At 49.2% G+C, this 20,785-nt stretch overlaps 1 protein-coding gene across 3 annotated transcripts in view; it reads left to right on the top strand.

Moving 5' to 3' along the window:
• MEGF11 (multiple EGF like domains 11) overlaps positions 1-18,527 on the top strand; it is a gene marked incomplete at both ends in the record, with an annotated part of 211,858 nt that extends 193,331 nt beyond the window's left edge. Inside the window, 11 exons of one of the 3 annotated variants that reach the window (XM_084239761.1) lie at positions 553-681; positions 1,648-1,776; positions 2,276-2,404; positions 2,921-3,049; positions 4,291-4,527; positions 5,993-6,111; positions 7,969-8,035; positions 8,594-8,695; positions 10,909-10,965; positions 17,568-17,774; positions 18,367-18,527. In XM_084239761.1, coding sequence (XP_084095887.1) covers positions 553-681; positions 1,648-1,776; positions 2,276-2,404; positions 2,921-3,049; positions 4,291-4,527; positions 5,993-6,111; positions 7,969-8,035; positions 8,594-8,695; positions 10,909-10,965; positions 17,568-17,774; positions 18,367-18,527 — 1,466 coding nt within the window. Of the gene's footprint in view, positions 1-552; positions 682-1,647; positions 1,777-2,275; positions 2,405-2,920; positions 3,050-4,290; positions 4,528-5,992; positions 6,112-7,968; positions 8,036-8,593; positions 8,696-10,908; positions 10,966-11,177; positions 11,268-17,567; positions 17,775-18,366 lie in introns of those variants that run through there. The other 2 variants (XM_084239762.1, XM_084239763.1) reach the window with 2 other exon arrangements.
• Positions 18,528-20,785: the final 2,258 nt, after the last annotated feature.

Below are 20,785 nucleotides of genomic sequence, written 5' to 3'. Positions count from 1 at the left end.
AGTGGAATACAGTGCCTTGTGGACCCAGGAGGGCTCTCCTTGAGGGGTTTGAACTGAGACTTCAGGAGTAGAGAGAGGAAGCAGGTGGACAGGAATAGGCATTCGGGGCCAGTTCTCCGAAAGTGTGACTGCAGACAGACCTGCCACCTTACATTTGTCCCTCTCCTTCCAGCTTTAAACATTCTCCACCCTCATGGCAAAGGCATCAGTGAGGCTGCAAAGGTTGGTAATGGAAAGCAGCAGTGATGCAGGGAGCCCTGGACTGACTCGAGGTGGTATTTCCAGCCTCCCACTGCTCTCTGTGAGACCTAAGTCATGTGTTCCTACCTCTGTGGGTCCCCATCTGTTCTTGTCAAAGGGGATCATGAACGAAACATCCTGAAAAATGCAGCTGTGGGCACAAGAGAGAATTGTGTGCAAATAGACAAGGGTGATGAGGTGCTAAGCAGCTGGGCAATTCCCATCCAGATTTGTGACCCCCCGGGTGGTCATGGGTGGTAGGCTGAGAAGTACAGAGGGAAATGCAGGTGCCAGGCTGTTATACGCCCACAGTGTGTGCTGGAGGGCACTTTGGGCAGGACTGTGCCCAGCTCTGCTCCTGTACCAACAACGGGACCTGCAGCCCCATCGATGGCTCCTGCCAGTGCTTTCCCGGATGGATCGGCAAGGACTGCTCACAGGGTAAGCTGCGCGGGGGGGGGGGGGGGGATGCCTTCCACCTGGGGTCAAGCCCCAGAACACCCCTTCTCCTTACCTCTGTCCCTGGCACCTCCACTTTCCAGGGCTGAAATCTCCTGCAAATAGGAATGTCCACCTGAGTTCCATTGAGCTCCATAGCTAATATGATAAATTAATCACTGGCATTAACTGTTGGTGTGAAGGGTATTAAAGTTATTGCTAGCACCTCAGCACTGAGCATACCTCATCAGCACCTGGGCAAGGAGGTGACCCCTAATTTGGATGGGGAGGAAAAGGGGACAAGGACTGGTGTTCTAGAGTTTGGGAGTGGGGAAGTGAGTGCAGTCAGGACTGTCACCTTGGAGGGGTGAGGACATCTTCTGTGTGGCCCATTTGAATGACGTCCTGGGCTTCGCAACCCAGGCCAGGCCATGGTAGGGGCAAGGACTGCCCCTACAGTGTAAGGCACATCTCATGTAGAAGTAACTGGGAACCCCCCCAATCTAAGGCAGAAGACTCCATTTGGGAGAGCCCCGTTGCCGATGGGTGAGATGTAGCCAGTACCCGCAGGGAGAGCCCAGCAGATGCCCTGGCCTGAGGAAACGTCCGTCTGCTGCAGCAGGCCCAGGGAGCCACCCGAGCGTCCCCACCCTGGCAGAGTTCCCATCCTCACGGGGAAGTCGGCGCACACAGCCTTCACACCCCGAACCACAGTGCTGTTTTCCGCATATGCTCCCAGTCAGGCCCTGCGAGGTTTAGGGGCCCACAGAGTAGGCAGAGAATCTGGGTTAATGGGAATTCTGGGTGCCTGGGCCAAGATATGAGTGGAGTTCTGGGACCAGTTCAAGTGCCCTGGGAGCCAGGCAGTGCCACTGGGATGCATCGCGGCTGACGTGCACTCCTCCTGTCCCTCCCTTTCCTTCTGCTCCTCTGCCTTGCCCCCACCCTCTGCATCCCACCCATCCCCAGCTTGCCCACCTGGGTTCTGGGGCCCCGCCTGCTTCCACACATGCAGCTGCCACAACGGGGCTCGCTGCAGCGCTGAGGATGGGGCCTGCCACTGCACCCCAGGCTGGACTGGACTCTTCTGCACGCAGCGTAAGCCCCGCCTCCCAGCCTCCCGGCCTCCCGGCCATTCAGAATCCCATGCTGCAGCCTACTGGCTGCCGGGGGCATCGTCTGGGCTTGCAGCACAGGGAGGGAGGAGGCAGGCTCCAGGACTGGGATCCTCCCTGTATCCCCGCCCCAGGATTGGGGAGTTTGGTTGGATTCAGGGAGTCATTGGGCCCAAGGTCCTGGAAGATGAGGGCTAGGAGTTACCCCAGCAACCACCAAGACTGGACCCTCCTTGGACACTAGAGCCGAGTGGGGAGGGGTGGCCAGTGGCTTCACAGCAAGGGGACCCCCCAGCCTGGCCCCTGGCGCCAAGGCATCTTTGTCCAAAGGACTCCCCGCCCCTTCAGTATGAGTCCAGAGTGTGAAGACAGTTGGGCTTGGCTGTGGGTGTGTCACTGGTCCTCACCCAGGCTCAGAGAAAGTTGGTCTTCGGTCTGGTCCCAGCTGCACCTCCGTGGTTGTCCCCACCCTGTTTCTCCAGGCTGTCCAGCAGCCTTCTATGGGCAGGACTGTGGGCGCGTGTGCCAGTGTCAGAATGGCGCCAGCTGTGACCACATCAGTGGCAAGTGCACCTGTCGCACAGGCTTCACGGGGCGACACTGTGAGCAGAGTAAGTTGTTCCAACCCATCCTGGGTGTCAGGCTTCAGCCTCCTGCATGGCAAGCCTGCCCCTTGAAGGCCCACTCATTCAGCGCTCTGCACCCCTGACTTTTGGAGCAGCTCCCAAGGAAAAAGGCCATGCCTATATTGGCGTTTGACGTTTTCTCCACTGATGTAACGACGAGGCAGACACCTGAGGAGGTAATGAGGGAGGCAGATCTTACTTGGTTCTTCTTTGAAGCACCCGCTCCGAGCCCGGCTCGTGTAGGGTGCTGTGTAAATGTGTTGGGAGAAGGAAGTAGGAGTGGATAGGGAGGGCCTGCTCTCTCCTCCTTTACCAGTATCCCCCAACTCAGGGCTGGAGGTGCTCTGCCTACCCCCAGGTGTCGTTACAGCACGAGAGGCTACAGGGAAAGTCTCACTGGCTCAGCGCGAGGCAGTACTGGCTGATCTCACAACGGCCCACGTAGGGGATGGGAGGGCCGAGGAGGCGCATCTGTCTACCCCACTTCTTCTTGCTACACAGGATGTGCCCCAGGAACCTTTGGCTATGGGTGTCAGCAGCTCTGTGAATGCATGAACAATGCCACCTGTGACCACGTCACTGGCACCTGTTACTGCAGCGCGGGATTCAAAGGAATCAGGTGTGACCAAGGTAACACACAGGTGGCAAGGTCCCGGGCAGCGGGCTGTGGAAAGGGTCCCATGGAGGCAAGGCCCAGGGAAATGCCAATAGAAACAGCTGGGTTTACTAAGGATACTTGGTGACTTCTCTTCCCGTTTGGGAGGACAGCATGAGTGGAGTGGGCTGCAGAGGCCCTGGGTGGCCTCAGTCATGGCTTTCTAGGACTCATCCTGGACAAATTTCCTGGGAGCTAAAGGGTCACCACACAAACCAGTGCTGCCAAGGGGCCACCAGACCGAGTCGGAGGATAAGTCAGATCCTGGTCCTGCCATTACCTGCAAGGTGGTCTCGAGCAGTTCCTTTCTTTCAGCTAGGCCTGTTACTCCACAGGCGAGCAGGAGAGAGTATAACGCTTCTCTTCACCCACCACACAAGGTTCCACTAGGGCCAAGCAGCCCACAGGCACTCACCCTTGGCTCTGGCTCCACAGACCTGTGCACCCCACAGTGCAGTTGATGTGAGACGTCCGCACAGTGCCTGGCACCTATGTGAGCACTTGGTAAATGGTTTTATATACAAAAAAAAAAAAAAAAAAAAACCATTGTGAAGTGCTACATATTTATAAGGAATTAGATTGTTGGTTCCAGGAGCTGGGGCTGAGAATGGGCCCTAATTATCCCCATATAGAAAAAGGGCTAAAAGACATCGCCATTGCACTCTGACAACAGAATAATCAGCATCTTCACCCACCTGGTGATGCTGGCTGGCTCTGCTCAGCCAGTTGCCAACAGTCAGGGAGGGGTCTTGAGGCTGCTGGGCCAGCAGAATGGGAGGGGGTTAGTCCCCAAAGGGGTTTGTGGGCAGTAATCCTGCTCACAGTTTTCACAGTCAGCTGTCCCCACGATACAAGTGAGCAGATGAAGGTGGTGATCAAGGAGCTGGGCTACCCAAGATTCTCCAGCTTCCGAGAGATCTAATTCTAATTACTGGTGGTATAATCTTGAACAAGTCACCAAATCTTTCGTGACTATTACCAAGAAAGAGGCTTATCTCATGATTGTTTAGAACCAAGAAAAAACACTCCGTAAGCATTGCTGGTTTCCCGTGCATGGTCACCTTTATTCCCGGTCATGATGCTGGCAGTCCCTACCCCTTAAGTCGAGAAACAGGCACGGCGGGGGCTGGGATCACACAGGAATCGAGTCAGGCCAAGACAGAACCAACGTGTGAGGACTGCAGGTCCCAGGCTCAGGCCCTCCCTCCACCCACAGCTGCCCTCATGATGGAGGAGCTGAATCCCTACACCAAGATCAGCCCAGCGCTGGGTGCAGAACGGCACTCGGTGGGTGCTGTCACAGGCATCGTCCTCCTGTTGTTCCTCATTGTGGTGCTGCTGGGCCTGTTCGCCTGGCGCCGGCGGCGGCAGAAAGGCAAGGGCCGCGACCTGGCTCCCCGTGCCTCCTACACGCCTGCGATGAGGATGACCAGCACTGACTACTCCCTCTCAGGTAAGGGCTACACCCCCACCCCCTCCCCAAGTATCGGCCTGTCTCCCCTCACACACATCCAACCCAGGAAGAGTCCCACAGAATCCTCAGACGCCAGGGTTTACTGCTGAAGGTGAATGGTCGTCCCTGTGGAGGTGGCTGCTGGGGCTAGATCCAGACTCTCCTAGAGATGCTGCGGGGAGAGCTTACCTGGGAAGGTAGATACGGTTCTGTGGGTGTCATTTCCTAGGCGCCCAGCTCTGAGCGGCTGTGGTTAGGAGCCTCCGTCCTTTCCCCAGTGTGTCCCATCTTTCTCCTCAGGCTTCAGCCACAGGAACACCCACACTCAGCAGTAACTCTCCTAAATGCTTCTAGGGAAATCCTTCCCAGTCTGATGCCTGTGCCTGCTGGGCCCTAGGACTCAGGCCCAGGCACTGTTCTATTTTCCTTCTTTGGTGAAAACTTCAGAGCAACTCTCCTCCCAGTTCCCAGGGTGAGGAGCAAAAGGGAATGGTGCCTGACTTAGAGAAGGTCTAAAAGTTTGGGTTCTTGCAGCCCTGGTCAAGGGGACATTGCCGAGTAGTCAGTGCACAAACGTGGTAACTCCAGTGGGCACTGGAGTCTGAGTGTCCCGGGAGGGCTGCTGGACAGAATCCTCCTCCCCTGAGCCTGGACAGCTGCCCTAGAAATAAAGCGCTTTACTTCCTATTTAAGCAGAAGAGGTCAAACTGCTTGGAAATGGCCCATAGCCCTGGCCCACAGGAGACTGGAGACGCCTGTGCTCGCCCACTGCAGCCTGCTCCAGAGCTCAGGGCTGACCTACAGCCTCCCGCACCTTGTGCTTAGAAAACCCAGATCAGTGCACTCCTGCTAAGTGTTGCCTACCATGTGTCCTGCCCATGCTAGGCGCTGAAGGACAGACAGGCAGCCCAGTTGCAGACCCTGCCAGTAGAGTTGTGGCCTGCATGCCACCCTGTATTTCTTTTCTGGTAAAACCCCAAGCCCACAAACATCTGGGGATTTTCTTCTTTTATGACTCCAATGAGCAAGGTTGGCTGGGTTTTCCCATGTCATTCCATTGGAATTCCCCAGCCCTAAGGAGAGTCTTGGAACCCACAAGAGGGAAACAGAGCCCCTTTATGGCCTGGCAACTGGGACCTGACCCGGGGGGAGGCAGGGGACTCTCAGCACAGTCCTGAGTAGTGACTTAGTGATCTGAGACTGTCAAAGCCAACATTTCTCATCCATGTGCCAGCTGATGGTGCCCTGACACCGGCACGCCTAAGCTGCACACTGCAGGGAGGGCTGAAGCAAAGCAAGCTCTACAGATTGCTGTGGGGGTACTAGAAGCCAGGAAGCTTGGGGGATGGGGGAGTTGGCTGTCTCTGCAGAGCACTCAAGGCTGCCCAGTCCAAGCATTCATATTGGGATATTTCATGCCAAGGGCAGGGGTATGATGGTATGTGGCACCTTGTTCTCTTCCCAGATTTGTCTCAAAGTAGCAGCCATGCCCAGTGCTTTTCCAATTCCAGCTACCACGCACTGGCGTGCGGGGGGCCTGCCACCAGCCAGGTCAGCACTCTGGACAGGAACAGCCCCACCAAGGTACCGGGCCCCTGACTCCCTAGCCCACATGCACTGTCTCCCATCAGCCCTCACCTCTACCCAGGAAGGAACTGCACCCCCAACTGGAGGTTCCATGTGGAACCAACTGTCAACAAATCAAGTGCAGCTTGATTCACAGAAGATACAGACACCCTGGGAAGCAGGAGACAGCAGTTTACATAGTGCCAACAAGTACCATGTAACCAATGATAGCATCACGCAATGTAAGGGTGTGTAACCAAACCATGTAGCACACATGGCCATGTTATTAACTTATGTACACAACACCATACCACCTACCATCATGAGTGCCATATATGACAAACACTGCAGCCAGCACATTAGAGAGGAATTACAGAGTGACCACTATTGTGCAGATCCTTGTGTCTACACCAGGTCCAGATGCCCTTGTACCCAGACACTCCATGTCATCCATACACCCCCCCCACCACCACCACAACCATTTGTTACAATCAGAACCTACACAAGGGACATAAATCCAAACATCAGCCAGTCAGCGCAATGCAAAACTGAGTTCTGCAGGCCTCCCCCCCCCACACACACACAGCCTAAACCCTGGCTGATGGCAAGATGTCCTCCTACAGTTGCAGGTCCTTCGCAAGGATATCTTACCACATGAGTACTGAGTCCCCTGCTGTGCCAGGACCCCCCCCTACTGGGCAGCGTGGGAGGTTTAGACATGAGAAAGAACAGACCAAGGACCACCACAGGCTCATGCCGCACACCGCCTGACCCCCACCTACGCACGTGCATGTTTACACACCTGCGACCACTTGGGGCAATCCCCGGACTCTTTGCTTCCTGGAACATCCCTTCTGGGCCAGGAACATAGTTCTCATAGCCCAGGCCTTTGCCCTAGAAATCCTTTCTCCCTGTCTGCCCCTGGGCCGACAGTGCATTACTCTTGCCAGGGGTGTGCCCCATGGAGAATGCCCATCAGCCCCACACACAGCCTTTTAGCTTTAACCATTCTGTTTCTTCCTCAGCTTAGACCTTTATTCCCAGCTTCAAATCTAGGCTTTTCTGAAGCCGAGGGTTGAAAGCTGAGAGAAGGGAAGCTATAGTTTCCCTGCAGGAGGCCCTAGATTAACTAGAGTCATATTAGCAAGTCTACAGCAGCTTAGCAGCAAAAGCCTCATGTGGCCTTGTCTTTCTTGATCTCATCCTACTGAGGAAGCGCCCGCTTTCTCTTTCAGTAGGGGCTGGAGTTCCTGTAGAGCAGCCCACGTGTGACCCACCTCTCGCATGGTCAAGGACCCCTGGCAGGGCACCTGTAGCAGAGGCAGGCGGCTGTGATGCCATGGAAAGGACAGGGACCTGGAAGCGGAGATCCCAGCTCTGCCCCTTACACTGTGTGACCCTCATCAGGGCTGAGAGGCCAGACTCAGGGCCCCGTCTGTGAAAAGAGGACAACCATCCTTCCCTCATGAAAGGCAGCTACGAAAATACAGACACAGAAAGATTGCACCATAAGGACCCACACTCTGACGCGCTCTCTTGATCCCATGGAAGAGGAGCTCCCGCGCTCAGGGCAGGCGGCAGCGGAGAGAGTGATGCTGTAGGCGGCCCCAGGACTTGCCCTTGTGCCGCCGCCGAGGGCGTCAGGGTGCAGCGCCACCCTGCTCATCCGGTCAGGCCTGGAAACCCCACTTCCGCCAGGCGGCTTAGACAGACTCAGCGCTGCCACGGCGCCTGGGAGCAAAGGCCGTGCGCTCCCTTTCCCTGCTGCGGTGGGACAGATGGGTCAGGATCGTCCCAGGGGTGTGTCCGTGAAGCTGGACAAAGCGACAGCTTGGGGGTACGAGGTATTAACTTGCTCTCCTACTCTCCAAACAGCTCAGTAACAAGTCCCTTGACAGAGACACCACAGGCTGGACCCCCTACAGCTATGTGAACGTGTTAGGTCAGTAGAGGTTTGAGTCCGGCCCCCCTACTCCCCAATATGGCCCACCCTGTTGTCCTTCCACATTGAGAGGGGCCTCGTCCCAGCTCCAGAGGAGGGTAGTAGATGGCCGCCCCCAGGGGAAAGGGGTGTGGGGAGGGAACCCAACTCCCTGTTTCAATTTCCAGGTAGATACAGCCCAGAGCCACCTTCCTTCCTCTATTAGAGGCCTGGTGGAACGTGGCTGTGAGCCAGGGACCACAAAGGAGACAGAGCCTGGATATGTGGGTTCCAGGTGGAGGCAAAAGATGCACAGCCATCTGGGAAAAGGACCCGCCCCCGACCCGGGCCCTACCAGGACGCCTCCTGTTAAGGGCTGTCTTTCTACAGGGGTAGGGGGAGGTTAAGGGAAAGCAAGGCAGAGAGCCTCTGCTCTAGCCAACCCCCTGGCCTTAGTGTCCCTTTGGATGCTACACGTAGAAAGTCTTAATTCCTTCCACCCTGACCCTCGTGCACCCCCTCCCCTGCCAAATCAGGGCCCTGGGAATAATGGCTCCTCCCTGTCATTCCTCTCACTAGACTCCCATTTCCAGATCAGTGCCCTGGAGGCCAGGTACCCGCCCGAGGACTTCTACATTGAACTTAGACACCTCAGCAGCCCCGCTGAGCCACATTCACCAGGTTAGACCCTGCCCCCCTTCCTGCCCCATGACCCCACAACTCTGCCTATTGAGCCTCTCTCCCTCCCAATATTATTCTACAAGCCCAATCCTCTACCTACAGAAAGAAAACCATCTGGATCCCTCCCATCAGTCCCCCGCTCCTGTCATGGCCAATGGATGTGGATAAACTCCAATTAGTATTACGTTAAGGGGACAACATAATTACTTTCCCTACAGGTCACAGAAGATAACCTCAAACCATCAAGAAATGACTTGGGGGTGGCAATACCTTTAGGGTTCTACAGCCAAAAAGCCCGGTATCTTCCAGAGAGATGCCAGGCCACTCTCCCCCAGATAATACGGTCAGGGATCTGGAGAGGCTGGGGCAGATGTCAACGAACATCCTTTGTGCTCATCCTCAGCCTCAAACCTGGTGGCCTGGGAGAGATGCAAAAGACTTGGAATGACATCCTGCTCTGGGAGGATGTGGGCAGAAGTAGGGACCCTCCACCTAAGTGCAGTGACTTAAGGGGGAAATGAAACCCTACCAATCCCTGCAGGTGCCTGGGTCTAGTAGCCCTGAGAGTGAAGGTTCTGAATGTATCTGCCCGTTGAGCTGGCCTGGGCTGAAAGGACCTTGGAACTATACCAAGGAGGCTGTGCTCCTTAGCTATGGGTCCCCTGGGTAGTGGTCACAAAACCACTCCAAATCTCACCACAGGAGCATCCTCTGGGCACAGTCCAAATTTTCCCTTCTTTGCAGATCTCACTCTTCAGCCAGAGCCACCACATAGTCATGTCTTAACTAAGACTTAAAGCAGCCTGTGGCCAAAGGGAGAGGACACTGGGAGGCATCTGAACTCTTGCTGCAATTCAACTTCTCATTTGTTGGTGTGGTCTCAGACTAGCCACTGCCCCTCTTTCCTCTTCTATAGGAAGGGAAAAAGTTCTAACAGTTTGTCATCCCTCCTTCAGGGAAGGTAAAGGAAGATTCTTTCTGATAAAAAGTGCTGAACTGATGCCAGGGATAGATTATTGCAGTCCTGTTTCTGAAGGCCACATGTACCCAGAGGAGCTTTAGAAGAATAGCGAATTTGAGAAAACCTTGTACCTGGTGCTACCCTGTCACTCAGTGATGTGTGGAGTAAACACTTTGCAAATTCAGCTGGGAACTCTGAAATACCTGAACAGTCAAGGGTTGCCTTCAGTGATTCTCTTCAGGGGAGAATCCAGCAGAGCGAAACAGTAGGCACTTGTTGCATGCTTTGCCTAGTATTGTATCCTCGGTCAAAAGCTGAAGATAACCTCAAACCATCAAGAAATGACTTGGGGGTGGCAATACCTTTAGGGTTCTCCAGCCAAAAAGCCCGATATCTTCCAGAGAGATGCCAGGCCACTCTCCCCCAGATAATACCTCAGACTTGGCCAGAGTCTTTGTTGTCCCAACTGTAAAATGCCAGACAATTTCTTTTCTGGGCTCACCAGCAGCAAAGAAATCTGAGCTTGGTCGCTGATGCTCCATGGCTTGCCTCTGGCTGTGCTGTGGGAACCCAGGGTAAACTGCGACAACCTTATGGGAGCAAAATCCTTGGCACTGAAAACCCTGGTACAATTGTTCAAAGACGACAACTAAATTATGTGCAATGATTTAGTTCAGAAAACTGACTGTGGGAATGACTGTACATCCTATAAAGATGAGTAATCAAGAACCTCAGCCACCTATTCACCTTTCTGACTCCTCTTAAACAAGCTTCCGATCCAGAAGAGGCAGGACTAGACCTGAGGAGAAATAGTCTACCACTGTTCTGAAATCCAACAGAAGTGGGATTTGAAATATCACACACTCTTACCCAAGCTAAGAACTGGTTCTGATTCATTCCCCATCCTATACTTTCGGAGTGTGGCACTTCACCTGCAATGATTACAAAGGCATCAAAAGTGCCTTTGATCACCTAGGGGCAGACCTTCCCTTCATGAATGTGACGGTTAAAGCAGAGGAGGAGCGCCAATGGCAGGGGGTGCTGCCGCTCATTGTTAATGTTTATGAGCCTTTTAAGAATCCCGTATGGTCAAAATGATTTAAAGTAAACTCTAAACAGAGTTATTTCCTAGCACTAAGAGCTTTGTTTTCTGGATGGGGGGCGGGGGGGGAATGAAGCAAGGACACATGTAGTCTAAGTACAACCTCAATCACCCCCCATGTGTTTCTTTCTTTGTATTATTTCTCTGCAGGTACTTGTGGAATGGATAGACGTCAGAACACATACATTATGGACAAAGGCTTCAAAGGTAGAGTATCCAATCCTGACGTCCCATTAGAAAGGGCTTAGCAAGATAAAGAGTACAGATCTGAAATGGCCAGGAATTCTACCAGAGAGAAACTGCGCATCTCTTCCCCTACTCCCCCCAAAAAGTTAAAAGACCACAGGACCTGGGGCTGCTGGGTAGCTCTGCCCAGGAGGAGCAATCATAATAATAATGAATTCATCTTTCGATTTCAGTTGCACCTGCTTAGCAAATGCTTGTGGGTTTTTTATAGATGCCAACTAAATGTCTTCGGAAATGTAGAACTTCATTATCCAACCAATTAGTATGAGTTAAATTGATTATAAAATCGAAATAAAGTCAATCTACCTGCCCCAGAGGCCTCCTGTCGTTGCACTGGCAAGGAACACCACCCTGCACCTGCTGGCTTTCTGGAGCACGAGGAATGAAAATGATGCCAAGTGTTAATACTGCATGGCACTCCACCCACAAGAGTGGGGAAACTAGAACTGACCCCTAACACAAGGGAAATGCAAAGCAGATCATTCTTCTAGAAGGCTACAGATGAAGTGAAAGGTCAGGTCCTGCCTTGGTCTTAGCCCCTCGGGTTAAATGACATAATGGCAACATACATAACTTGGAACTATGTCACTTATTCCTCTGTCACTGATTAACTGTGAACTCCCCAAGGCAGTTTCCTCTCTAGCAAGATTGGGATAATTATGCCTGTCCTTTTGTCTAACAAGGTTATCGTGAATATCCAATCTAAATCACAATGGAGAAGTGTTTTTGCCTATTATAAAGGGTTGTTACTAATGTAATAGGGGTGTCCTGTCTTTAAGGTCTACTTAGGAGTGTCTACCAAACTTAAGGAGCTATGACTGACAGCAAAGATCCCAATGGATATCCTACACCTACCTGTACACCAGAATCACTTGAAAAGCTTGTTAAAAATACAGAAGTTCACACCACATCTCCCCAAGGTTCTGACATAATAGATTTAGAATGGGGCCCTGGAATCTACAGTTGTGATGAGCAGCCAACTAACACTTAGAAAAGCACTGGTCTAGGTCTTTCAGGTTTAGCCTTAAATACATCCAAGACAATTATTTTCTAACAGAGGTAATCGCTGACATCCCTTGGCAGAGTGGTTATTAGAACTGGGGTGAGCTGGGGCAGGTGATGTCAGTACTGTGAGTGAGAGAACAGGAAGGCAAGTACATGGCCCAAGAGGACAATCTGAAGACAGGCCCCTGGCCAACAAACAGCACTACTCCCTGGAGAGCACCACTGTGGTGATTTTCTGTGAGCTGAGATTTAAACCATCCAAATGAAGGCAAGTACTATTACAGTTGGCAACACTACAAACAGAAAAGGTAACTCTGCTTTCACTGGGACCTGGGACCTCAGTTTCTTCTCAAAGGTCAAAGCAGCATGGGGATGGAGCACACATCTCTCTAATGACACTGCCAGCTCTGAGAATAGGTATGACTCAAGTGTGAAGCAGCTCAGACAGGTCCAGACACCACAATTAGTGAGCACACAACTTTCCTATGCACCTGGTTGTCTTGTGCATTGTGATGAGGGTAGCTCCTTCCAAACTTGCAACCATAAATGTAAAACAGAGCTAAGGAGACTGTTTTACAGATAGTGTCTGCCTCAGCGTCATTCATTCCTGTTTTATGGGATCATATATCTGAGTCTAAGTTTAACAGGCAAGCAGCCAAGTTTTGTTTCAGGCGATACTCATCCCTTAAGTTAGGGAGAAATGAGGGTTGCACAGACAAATGTATTAGTAGGTGTTGGGAGTCAACATACCAGAACCAGAGAATTCAAAAACAGGAATGTGGAATGTCCCAGTTCAGAACTTTACAGAAATGCTTATTAATGACATGAGATAAGCTTCCACTAATTGGCTGAACTCCCAAACTTCTTTGTAACAGGAATTAAATTACTTCCTAAAACTACTGAGCCAAATCGAATTGGAACACAAAGAGTTAAGAGTCCTCTGCACTCCATGGGAAAGAGTACTGATCGAGATACAGGTTCTAGCCTCGTTCTAGCTAGAAGGCTGTATGTGATCACAGATCACAGCGGTGTTCTGGGTTCTTCCTCTCTTGGGAGGACAGGGTTGTACTAGCACCATCCCTGAAAGTCTTCCTTTAATTCAGTCATCTTGGAAATTACAGACCACCACTCACACTGCTGTGCTAAATCCATTTACACATTTTGCCCGCCACCCCGCCACACCCCACCCCCCACCCCTGCACAGTGATTCTGTAACAAACTGCCTCTTATTCAATTCCTTGTCTGTCAGGCATTTCAAGATGCTCTAGAAGAAATCCTCCCCATCACCTTTATGATCCTGAAGTCCTGGACACCACTGTTGCTGCCACTTCCCCCCTTCCCCAATCCATACTCCTTGTTAGCCCAGGCTCCAAGCCACCCCTTGCAGTAACTGAGTCCTAAGTAGTGAAGGGCCTACTTCTATCCTGAAAACATTTTTTCCCCCAGTCAGTGTGGTTTTCCTTCTGACCCTGAGATCTCCCCTTTCCTTTCCCTATTGCCTTGTCTCTCAATCAAGAAAAGGATGCTAACTAAGGACCCACGAAGAGAAAAGGCAGAGTGGCCTTCTAAAAATAGTGATGGGCCAAAAGGCCAGAGATGGATGTTCAGTGCTTGGGTTTTCTTCAACAGTTAAATATTGGCCTTAAGTAGATGTTAATGTGAACCTAAAAGTCTGAGACTCACAAGGTTACAGCCGTGAAAAGCCATTTGCCCTCTAGATTTTCTCTTTTCTGTGTCCAATGACAGTGCTTAGAATAACTCATTTCAGAGGCTCCTTCTGCTTCTAATACATGGGTGTGTGTTATTTTGGGGCGGTAAGAACTAGATGAGAGCAAACGCCAGGCCATTATAGGGCTATGCTGCCTGCATGGATGCTAATTACAGGGCTTGGAAGAGTGACTCCCTAGAGTGGTAGGCTGAAGCTTCCCTTTTCTCTGCAGAATGCCCTGAAGTGCAGGGACTGGTCAAAGGGTGGGAGGAGGAAATATCTTAGAGTCCCTGGTTATTCTTCCCCTTAACTCCTCCCTCTCAGCAGGCAGGTGGATGACTCAGCTGGAGAAAAGAGTAGCTTCCTGAAGCAGAAATCTCCAGCCAGCCTTGCCCTTCCCCACCCTTCAGTTCCGAGTAGAAACAGGATTCAGATGATTCCATATTTCAAAACCCTCCACCACAACTCACACCCTCCCCCCCCCATCCTTTACCTCTGGTTCCTTTATGGAAATTACAGCTTCTCCCTGAGACTAATCCCGCCCCACCACCCCCAACTTCTCTTATCCACTTAGTGTAGCCCATGCTGCAGAGCAAACAATTTATCCCCCAAAACTTTAAAGCAGACTCTTGGTGGAAATGAAAAGAGGGGCACCATTGGCTGCCTGAGGCTCATTTAGAGGTTGAGCTAGAGCTTCAAGACTCTCCCATTGTAGCATCTGAATCACTCACCAGATAAGCACAAAAAGCTTAGAGCTCAGCCTTTCTCTGCAGGGCTTGGCCCCACAGATAAGAAGTATTTCTTGGTGAAGGTAAAGTGCGGCTGTTGCAGATATAGCTTACACTTAGAGATACACAACAGGAGCATGGGTAACAAGGTGTGAGGAAAAAACATTCTGATTGGGTATCTAAGAGAAAATAGGGAGAGTCCTAACCTGACTACTTGCTACTCTTTTTAAAGATTTATTTATTCTAGCACTGGGTACAGTTAGAAGCGCGGAAGGGTGAGAGAATTCACCAGAGCCAGAGTGGGGAGCAGAGCAGGCAGACCTACGAAATGCACTGCGGGGATCAAACTGGCGCTGCAGAGGCTGTGGACAGCTTTGCAGCCCAGCTCTCAAGTGCCATGTGGTAACGTCCCCTCCCCGGCGGCCGGAGATCGGCCGGGCCGCCGGGTGAGCTGGCGCTGCAGGGGCTGCGGGCGGTTGCGCAGCCCAGCGCTCAGGCGCCATGTGGGACCCTCACCGGTGGCCGGGGATCGAACCCGCGCTGCGGAAGCTGCAGGCAGCTTCGCAGCCCAGCGCTCAACCACTGCGCCACCGGGGGAGGCTCCCTCCTTGCTGCTCTTAAGGAAACATTTATGAGCTGTGGTGTCCTCCTTACTGAAACAGTAGTAATAGTCCTTCCTGCTCAGCCCCCTTCACAGGTGTAACAAGTTTCAAATGACCTATCTGCAGTAAAGACAAGCTGTAAGCACTACACAGTAAGCCATCATCTGTTCCTGGAGTTTTAGAAAATATGCACCTGGGGCTGCTCCCAATCAAGTAGAAGAAGGGGCTGATGGGGAGGAGAGGAAAAATGTTAGGACATATCACTCCAGAGATAGCCCTTCCTTCATTCAAGCACACAGCTCTGAGTCACGGTGTCTTACTCCTTAATTGGTGAGTTCAGTGCAAAGTGGGACTGATGGGCCATATTAGGGCTGCTGGACCCCACTCCCTTGTACTAAGAAACAGCAGGCAGTTGACTCTTGAATACAGGGGTTTGTGGAACCCTGACTGGGCCAGTCCAAAATCCAAGCATATAATTTATAGTTGTGAACAGAGAACCCACAGAAAATAATCCACATGTAAGTGAACCTGCACAGTCCAAACCTATAATGGGTGATCTGGGTGATCACCCTATAATGGGTTCAAGGGTGATCTGTACTCACTCAAGGCTCATGTATGTGGCTCAGGACAGGTCTTACCTAGGACCCACAGCTCTCTTCCTACAAGAGCCTCTCCAAGAGTTGGGCCTATCCAGGCTACCTTTAGTCGTTGCTGGGGCTGGCTGGGACTGCTAATTGTCTAGCAAGACTGTTTCCTCCTCCTCCTCTCTAGGGTCCTATGATACAAAGAGGCCACATTCTAAAACAGTCAAGGTCAATTTCTCTACTTCTGGGGCTTGTGAGGCAAAGTGCTCTGAGCCTGGTTCTAGAGCTTGCTCTGCTACTGATAAGCAGTGTGACCCCAGAGAAGACACTTCCCCACTCTAAGCCTCAATTTCCTCATAAGCAATACAGGGGAAGAGCAATACAGGGTGGGTGGATACAGTGTTCTACCTATATCATAGAGCACTGTGAATATTTAAAGGAACTAATGGGTAAATATTTTTTGTATAAGATTGTTTCAGCTTTTAATGTTTCCTCAAACATCAATAACCCTGCGCTAACAAAAAAGTAAATTCCCTCCCAACTAGTTACCTATTATGGGACTATAAGACATATTTCAGCTGCCTCATCTATGGGCAGTGTTTCACTCTCACTGGAACAAGGTATGGCTAAGTTATCCTTTCGGTTATATGATCACTTCACGTTTTTTACATTTTCACTTTGGCTTACAACTTGGAGGCAGAACGCATAAATACCAGCCCCAAATGCAATGTGTGGTAGTTCTAGTGAAAGATCATCTAAGAATTTCTCCATCTGCTATACTTGAAGAAATTTAGAGCTGAGAGGCCTCTTGGATCACTCTTGACTATTCATGTCCTGCAGCTCAATGCATGTTTCTAGATCCCTGGCTGGCAGAGTCTCACAGAAGGTTGAGGGTCAGAGATGCCAGACTAGAAGAGTCTACTGTCTTTCCCAGGCAAGTCCACTTCACCCGAGGTAACAGACAGCAGTGCTCTTCCTCCAAAGGGGAATGGCACAGAAATGAAAGAAAGGCTCCCCTAACCTGTGACTCCATGTCACCAAGAGACTTTCTTCCACCAGTGAAGCTAGCTACCTACCTTTGTATTTAGAAACTAACTTGTGTCCTTTTGTACCCAAATATACCCAGATGTCTTGGGGCTGATGTAACTGAGAGGCAGTAGGGAAGAAAGCATGAGTTCTCCCGGTATCAGAGAAAGCTATGCTAAAGTAGTTTTCGGTTTTAGATTTCACTAGAATTTACAAGAACTGAGATAAGCAACCCAAGAGGATACATTTCAGGCTTGCTAGAAAACAGGAACTTTCCAAAGACACGCAAAGACCAAGTGCTTCCTACACTCTACACTTCAGTCAGCCCCACTCTGCTCACTAGCTTTCCAAGCAGGGATACCACCAGGATTTGCTGCCTATAGGTTACCAAATTAATGTGTCAAAAACACACTTATTTCTGAACCTAAGCTTTTTAGTCATCAGAAAAAATTCAGAAGGATATCACAGAAAACACACAGGCCACAGAGTGGCAAGGCACAGCTTCAAGTCTTGGCTCTTAAAACTCAAGTTTTATAAGCTGCGTAACTTCATCTCTCTGCCCCCTCATCCCATAAAATACAAATTATCAGCTAGCCTTGCAAGATTTTGCAGGCATTTTTAAATAATAGATGTAAAAACATACTATAAATATCTTCACTTCATGCTTTTCTGATGCTATACCCGACTACTAGAAGCAAAAATATCCCCAGCCCTCTGAAAACATACTTTTCTTTAGAAGAACCCTTCCTATCTAGGAAGGCGCTCCTCAACACATTTAGTAAGTCTCGTATTATCATAGGTTTTTTACACTGCAGAATCATGAAAGGCACATAAGCTCAACTGCAGCCTGCTTCTGGTATTTGAAATTTCATGTCCGTGTTTGTCCTAAGAAATCTCTCTTGCTTTTCAGATTACATGAAAGAATCCGCGTGCAGTTCTAGCACTTGTTCCTTGAATAGCAGTGAAAACCCTTACGCCACAATTAAGGACCCTCCCATCCTCACCTGCAAGCTTCCAGAAAGCAGCTATGTAGAAATGAAGTCGCCTGTGCACAGGGGGTCTCCGTACACAGATGTGCCATCCTTGTCGACATCTAATAAAAATATATATGAAGTTGGTAGGTGTCTCAAATAAGTAACTTAGTGAAATCAGGGCATTAGTGCAGTATCTGAAGTAAAAACAAGCCTGCCCAACTCACCCTGTCTTGAAAACACACCCTTCTTTTGTTGCTTTAAGGAATTTTCAAGGTGAACTGCCTTTCCCAGGACTGCCCTCCTTTCTCATGCAGGAAATCAAATTCTTGTGCCAACTCTGCTTTAAAACAAACAAACAAAAAAAAAACACACCAAGACTAGGATGAAGCAGAAATACTGGGGGTAGGCAGTGGGTTCAAACACACATATACTTCAACTGATTACTGATACAAATTCCACTTTAAAAAAAATCAGAACAGATATTTGCAAATTTCTAGAACACCATCTTTTACCTTCTCCCAGTTTAACCTCTGTTCCTGGGCTCGGTGATAACACCCTTACCCCAGGAAATTCCATCTCCTATGAAAGCCCCGATTATGCCCCTCATATATTTGTCATAGATTTTTAAGTCCTTGACTTCTTTCCCCACCGAGTTAAATAGAACCCCCTCCCATCCCCACCCCGGCAACCAAAGCTAATCTGTTCTCTGAACTCATTTTTCACTATATTCCTTAGAGCCCACAGTCAGCGTGGTCCAAGAAGGCCGCGGCCATAACTCCAGCTATATTCAGAATGCATACGACCTACCTAGGAACAGCCATATTCCTGGTCACTATGACCTCCTCCCAGTAAGACAAAGCTCTGCCAATGGCCCCTCCCAGGACAAGCAGTCTTAGCAAGATAAGCTTCTCTCTTACAATGTGCTCCGCTGAATATTCTCTGACTCTCTTTAAGAAGACAATCTCTTGACTTGAAATCTTGGTACAGACTGACTACAGCTGCATGTTAGTTATGATGTTCACCTGGAACTAAAGAAGCTCTTCCAAGTGGGACTGGGGTAATTGTTCAAGAAGTCTGTTCACAAAGGCAAATCCTGCCATCAACACCCCCAATGCCCCAAATGCCCTGGATTACGATTTTTTAAAATATTTAAGATACAGCTACTCATCAAACATCAGCTAAATATAGTTAGGTATATATTTATATATTTAATTATCTGAAACTTGATGCCTAGAAAGCATGTAGAATAGGTTTTACAAACCTTGCTGGAGGGAGGGATGGGGAGGGGCGAGTACTTTAAAGCACCTGAAATGTATATATGTACTTTTGTTTGCTGTTATCATCAACATCTGTTTTACTACCCAGGATAATTACTACATAGACACAAACTTGGCTAATATCAATCATATAGTACCTGTACATATGTCTGGTCCATCAAATTACAACAGCCAAGATTTCACAATTTAGTAGACTGTTTAATGCCAACAAACTTCAATTTTTTTAAATAAGACTGACAAATACAAAATAACTACCTCTTTTGCCCCCTAAGTGGTAGTAAGGCCAAAAAAACAAAAAAACTAAAAGTTTCCAAATTGCAGCAGCTTCTTTCAGTTTACAACAGTGATTTCTAAGCCAACTGTATCAAATCTTGCCAGTTCAAAATTCAGAACATTAAAAAGTCAGTCCTGGCCTGCTCTTATCTTAGTTCAGCCAACACTACGTGAAATAAGAATTAAGTACCCCAAAAAATGGCTATTTGGCCTCCTGATTTTATTTGATTGGCATTTCTTGACTCAGAAGAGTACTTGCTTTTAATCATTTCTTCATAAATCTTGAGCCTGATGTAATATGGAACCTAAAAGTATAGAGGAAATTAGACAAAAGTGGATGTAGCAAGTTAAGTTACTTAATGTACATTACGCTCTTTGATAGAACTAAATGAGATGATTAAAGAAATGGACTCTAATCAGTTGCTGTAACATGATGTAAAAACTTTATATTAAAACCACCACCTAATGAGGGCCAAAAAGGTGAAACAATGAGCTGATGCTCCAGTTCCCAGTACTCAGATGTCTCTACCTTCCACTACTAATCAACATAGATAAACTGGAACTCAGGTGAGTCAAAACTGAACTCCCAAATCCTAAAAGAGATCTTACAATAAAGACCAAAAGGGCAAACCAAGGAAAGGGATAGTCACTCCTATAACACTTCATTCTCTGTTAAAAGTCCAAATAGTAACAAATACTTTTTACAAGGAGTACAGAAGAGGAACTAAATGATTGCAAAGCGGGAAAGGCTGCTACATGAAACGTGAGGTTCTGAAGCCCTTGACACAAATCATTAAGTCTGCCTTGAAACCTATTACTTTGGACAAGAACCAGCAAGTACAAGAAAATAAATGAGTAAATCCTGTCCCACTTCACTCAAGGCTTAAGTAAATTTCATTTTAGGGAAAAATATATAATACTTACATGAATGCTGCATGTGTGCATGGAAGCAAGTGATCAGCAATAGCAAATTTACTTTCCAAAAAGCCTTATTTATAAAAATATAAACACTAGAAAGTTACTTTGTAGACCCAAATAAATATTTCTCATACACATGTAGGAAGAAATATAGGTAAGAGACTTACCTCAGTTTTCAGAGCAGGAAGTGCTCAATTACCTTTGTGAAGCAAGGATTGAGAAGCATGGCGAAGTCAGATCAGCAAGAAACTATCTCAACCCCACGTTTTATCTTCTTCCCTTACCCTGCATGCGCAATAAATCGCTGCCTGGCAAACTGCAAACAAGTAGTATCACTCAAATTTTACCTCTTTTGTCAACTATCTTCTGGGCAAGAGGTGGTAGAGCGGAATTGGGAAAGCACTGGGGCAAAAGATTGTGCTATTTGCCCTCTCTGGGCTCCTTTTGGCCCCATGTATGGGGAAAAAAAGCAGCAGGGTAGGGAAGCTGTAACAATCCCTCCGCTCTACCATTCAAGGAAAAGGGAAAGGCAGAGGGTATGATTAATCTATGGTGACAAGAGCTGCCTTCACATATCTAACAGTTACTGGTAAAGATTTTTTGATCTTACAGAGCTACTGTTAGAAACTTCTGTCTAGCACTGTCACACATAGGTTCATGGTCAACCTAAATATGTGTACTGTGCA

This window comes from Talpa europaea (genome assembly GCF_964194135.1).
Source record: "Talpa europaea genome assembly, chromosome: 8".
Classification (NCBI taxonomy): Eukaryota; Metazoa; Chordata; class Mammalia; order Eulipotyphla; family Talpidae; genus Talpa; species Talpa europaea.
Note: the sequence above shows the minus strand (reverse complement) of the source record. Positions and strands in the feature narration are given on the sequence as shown.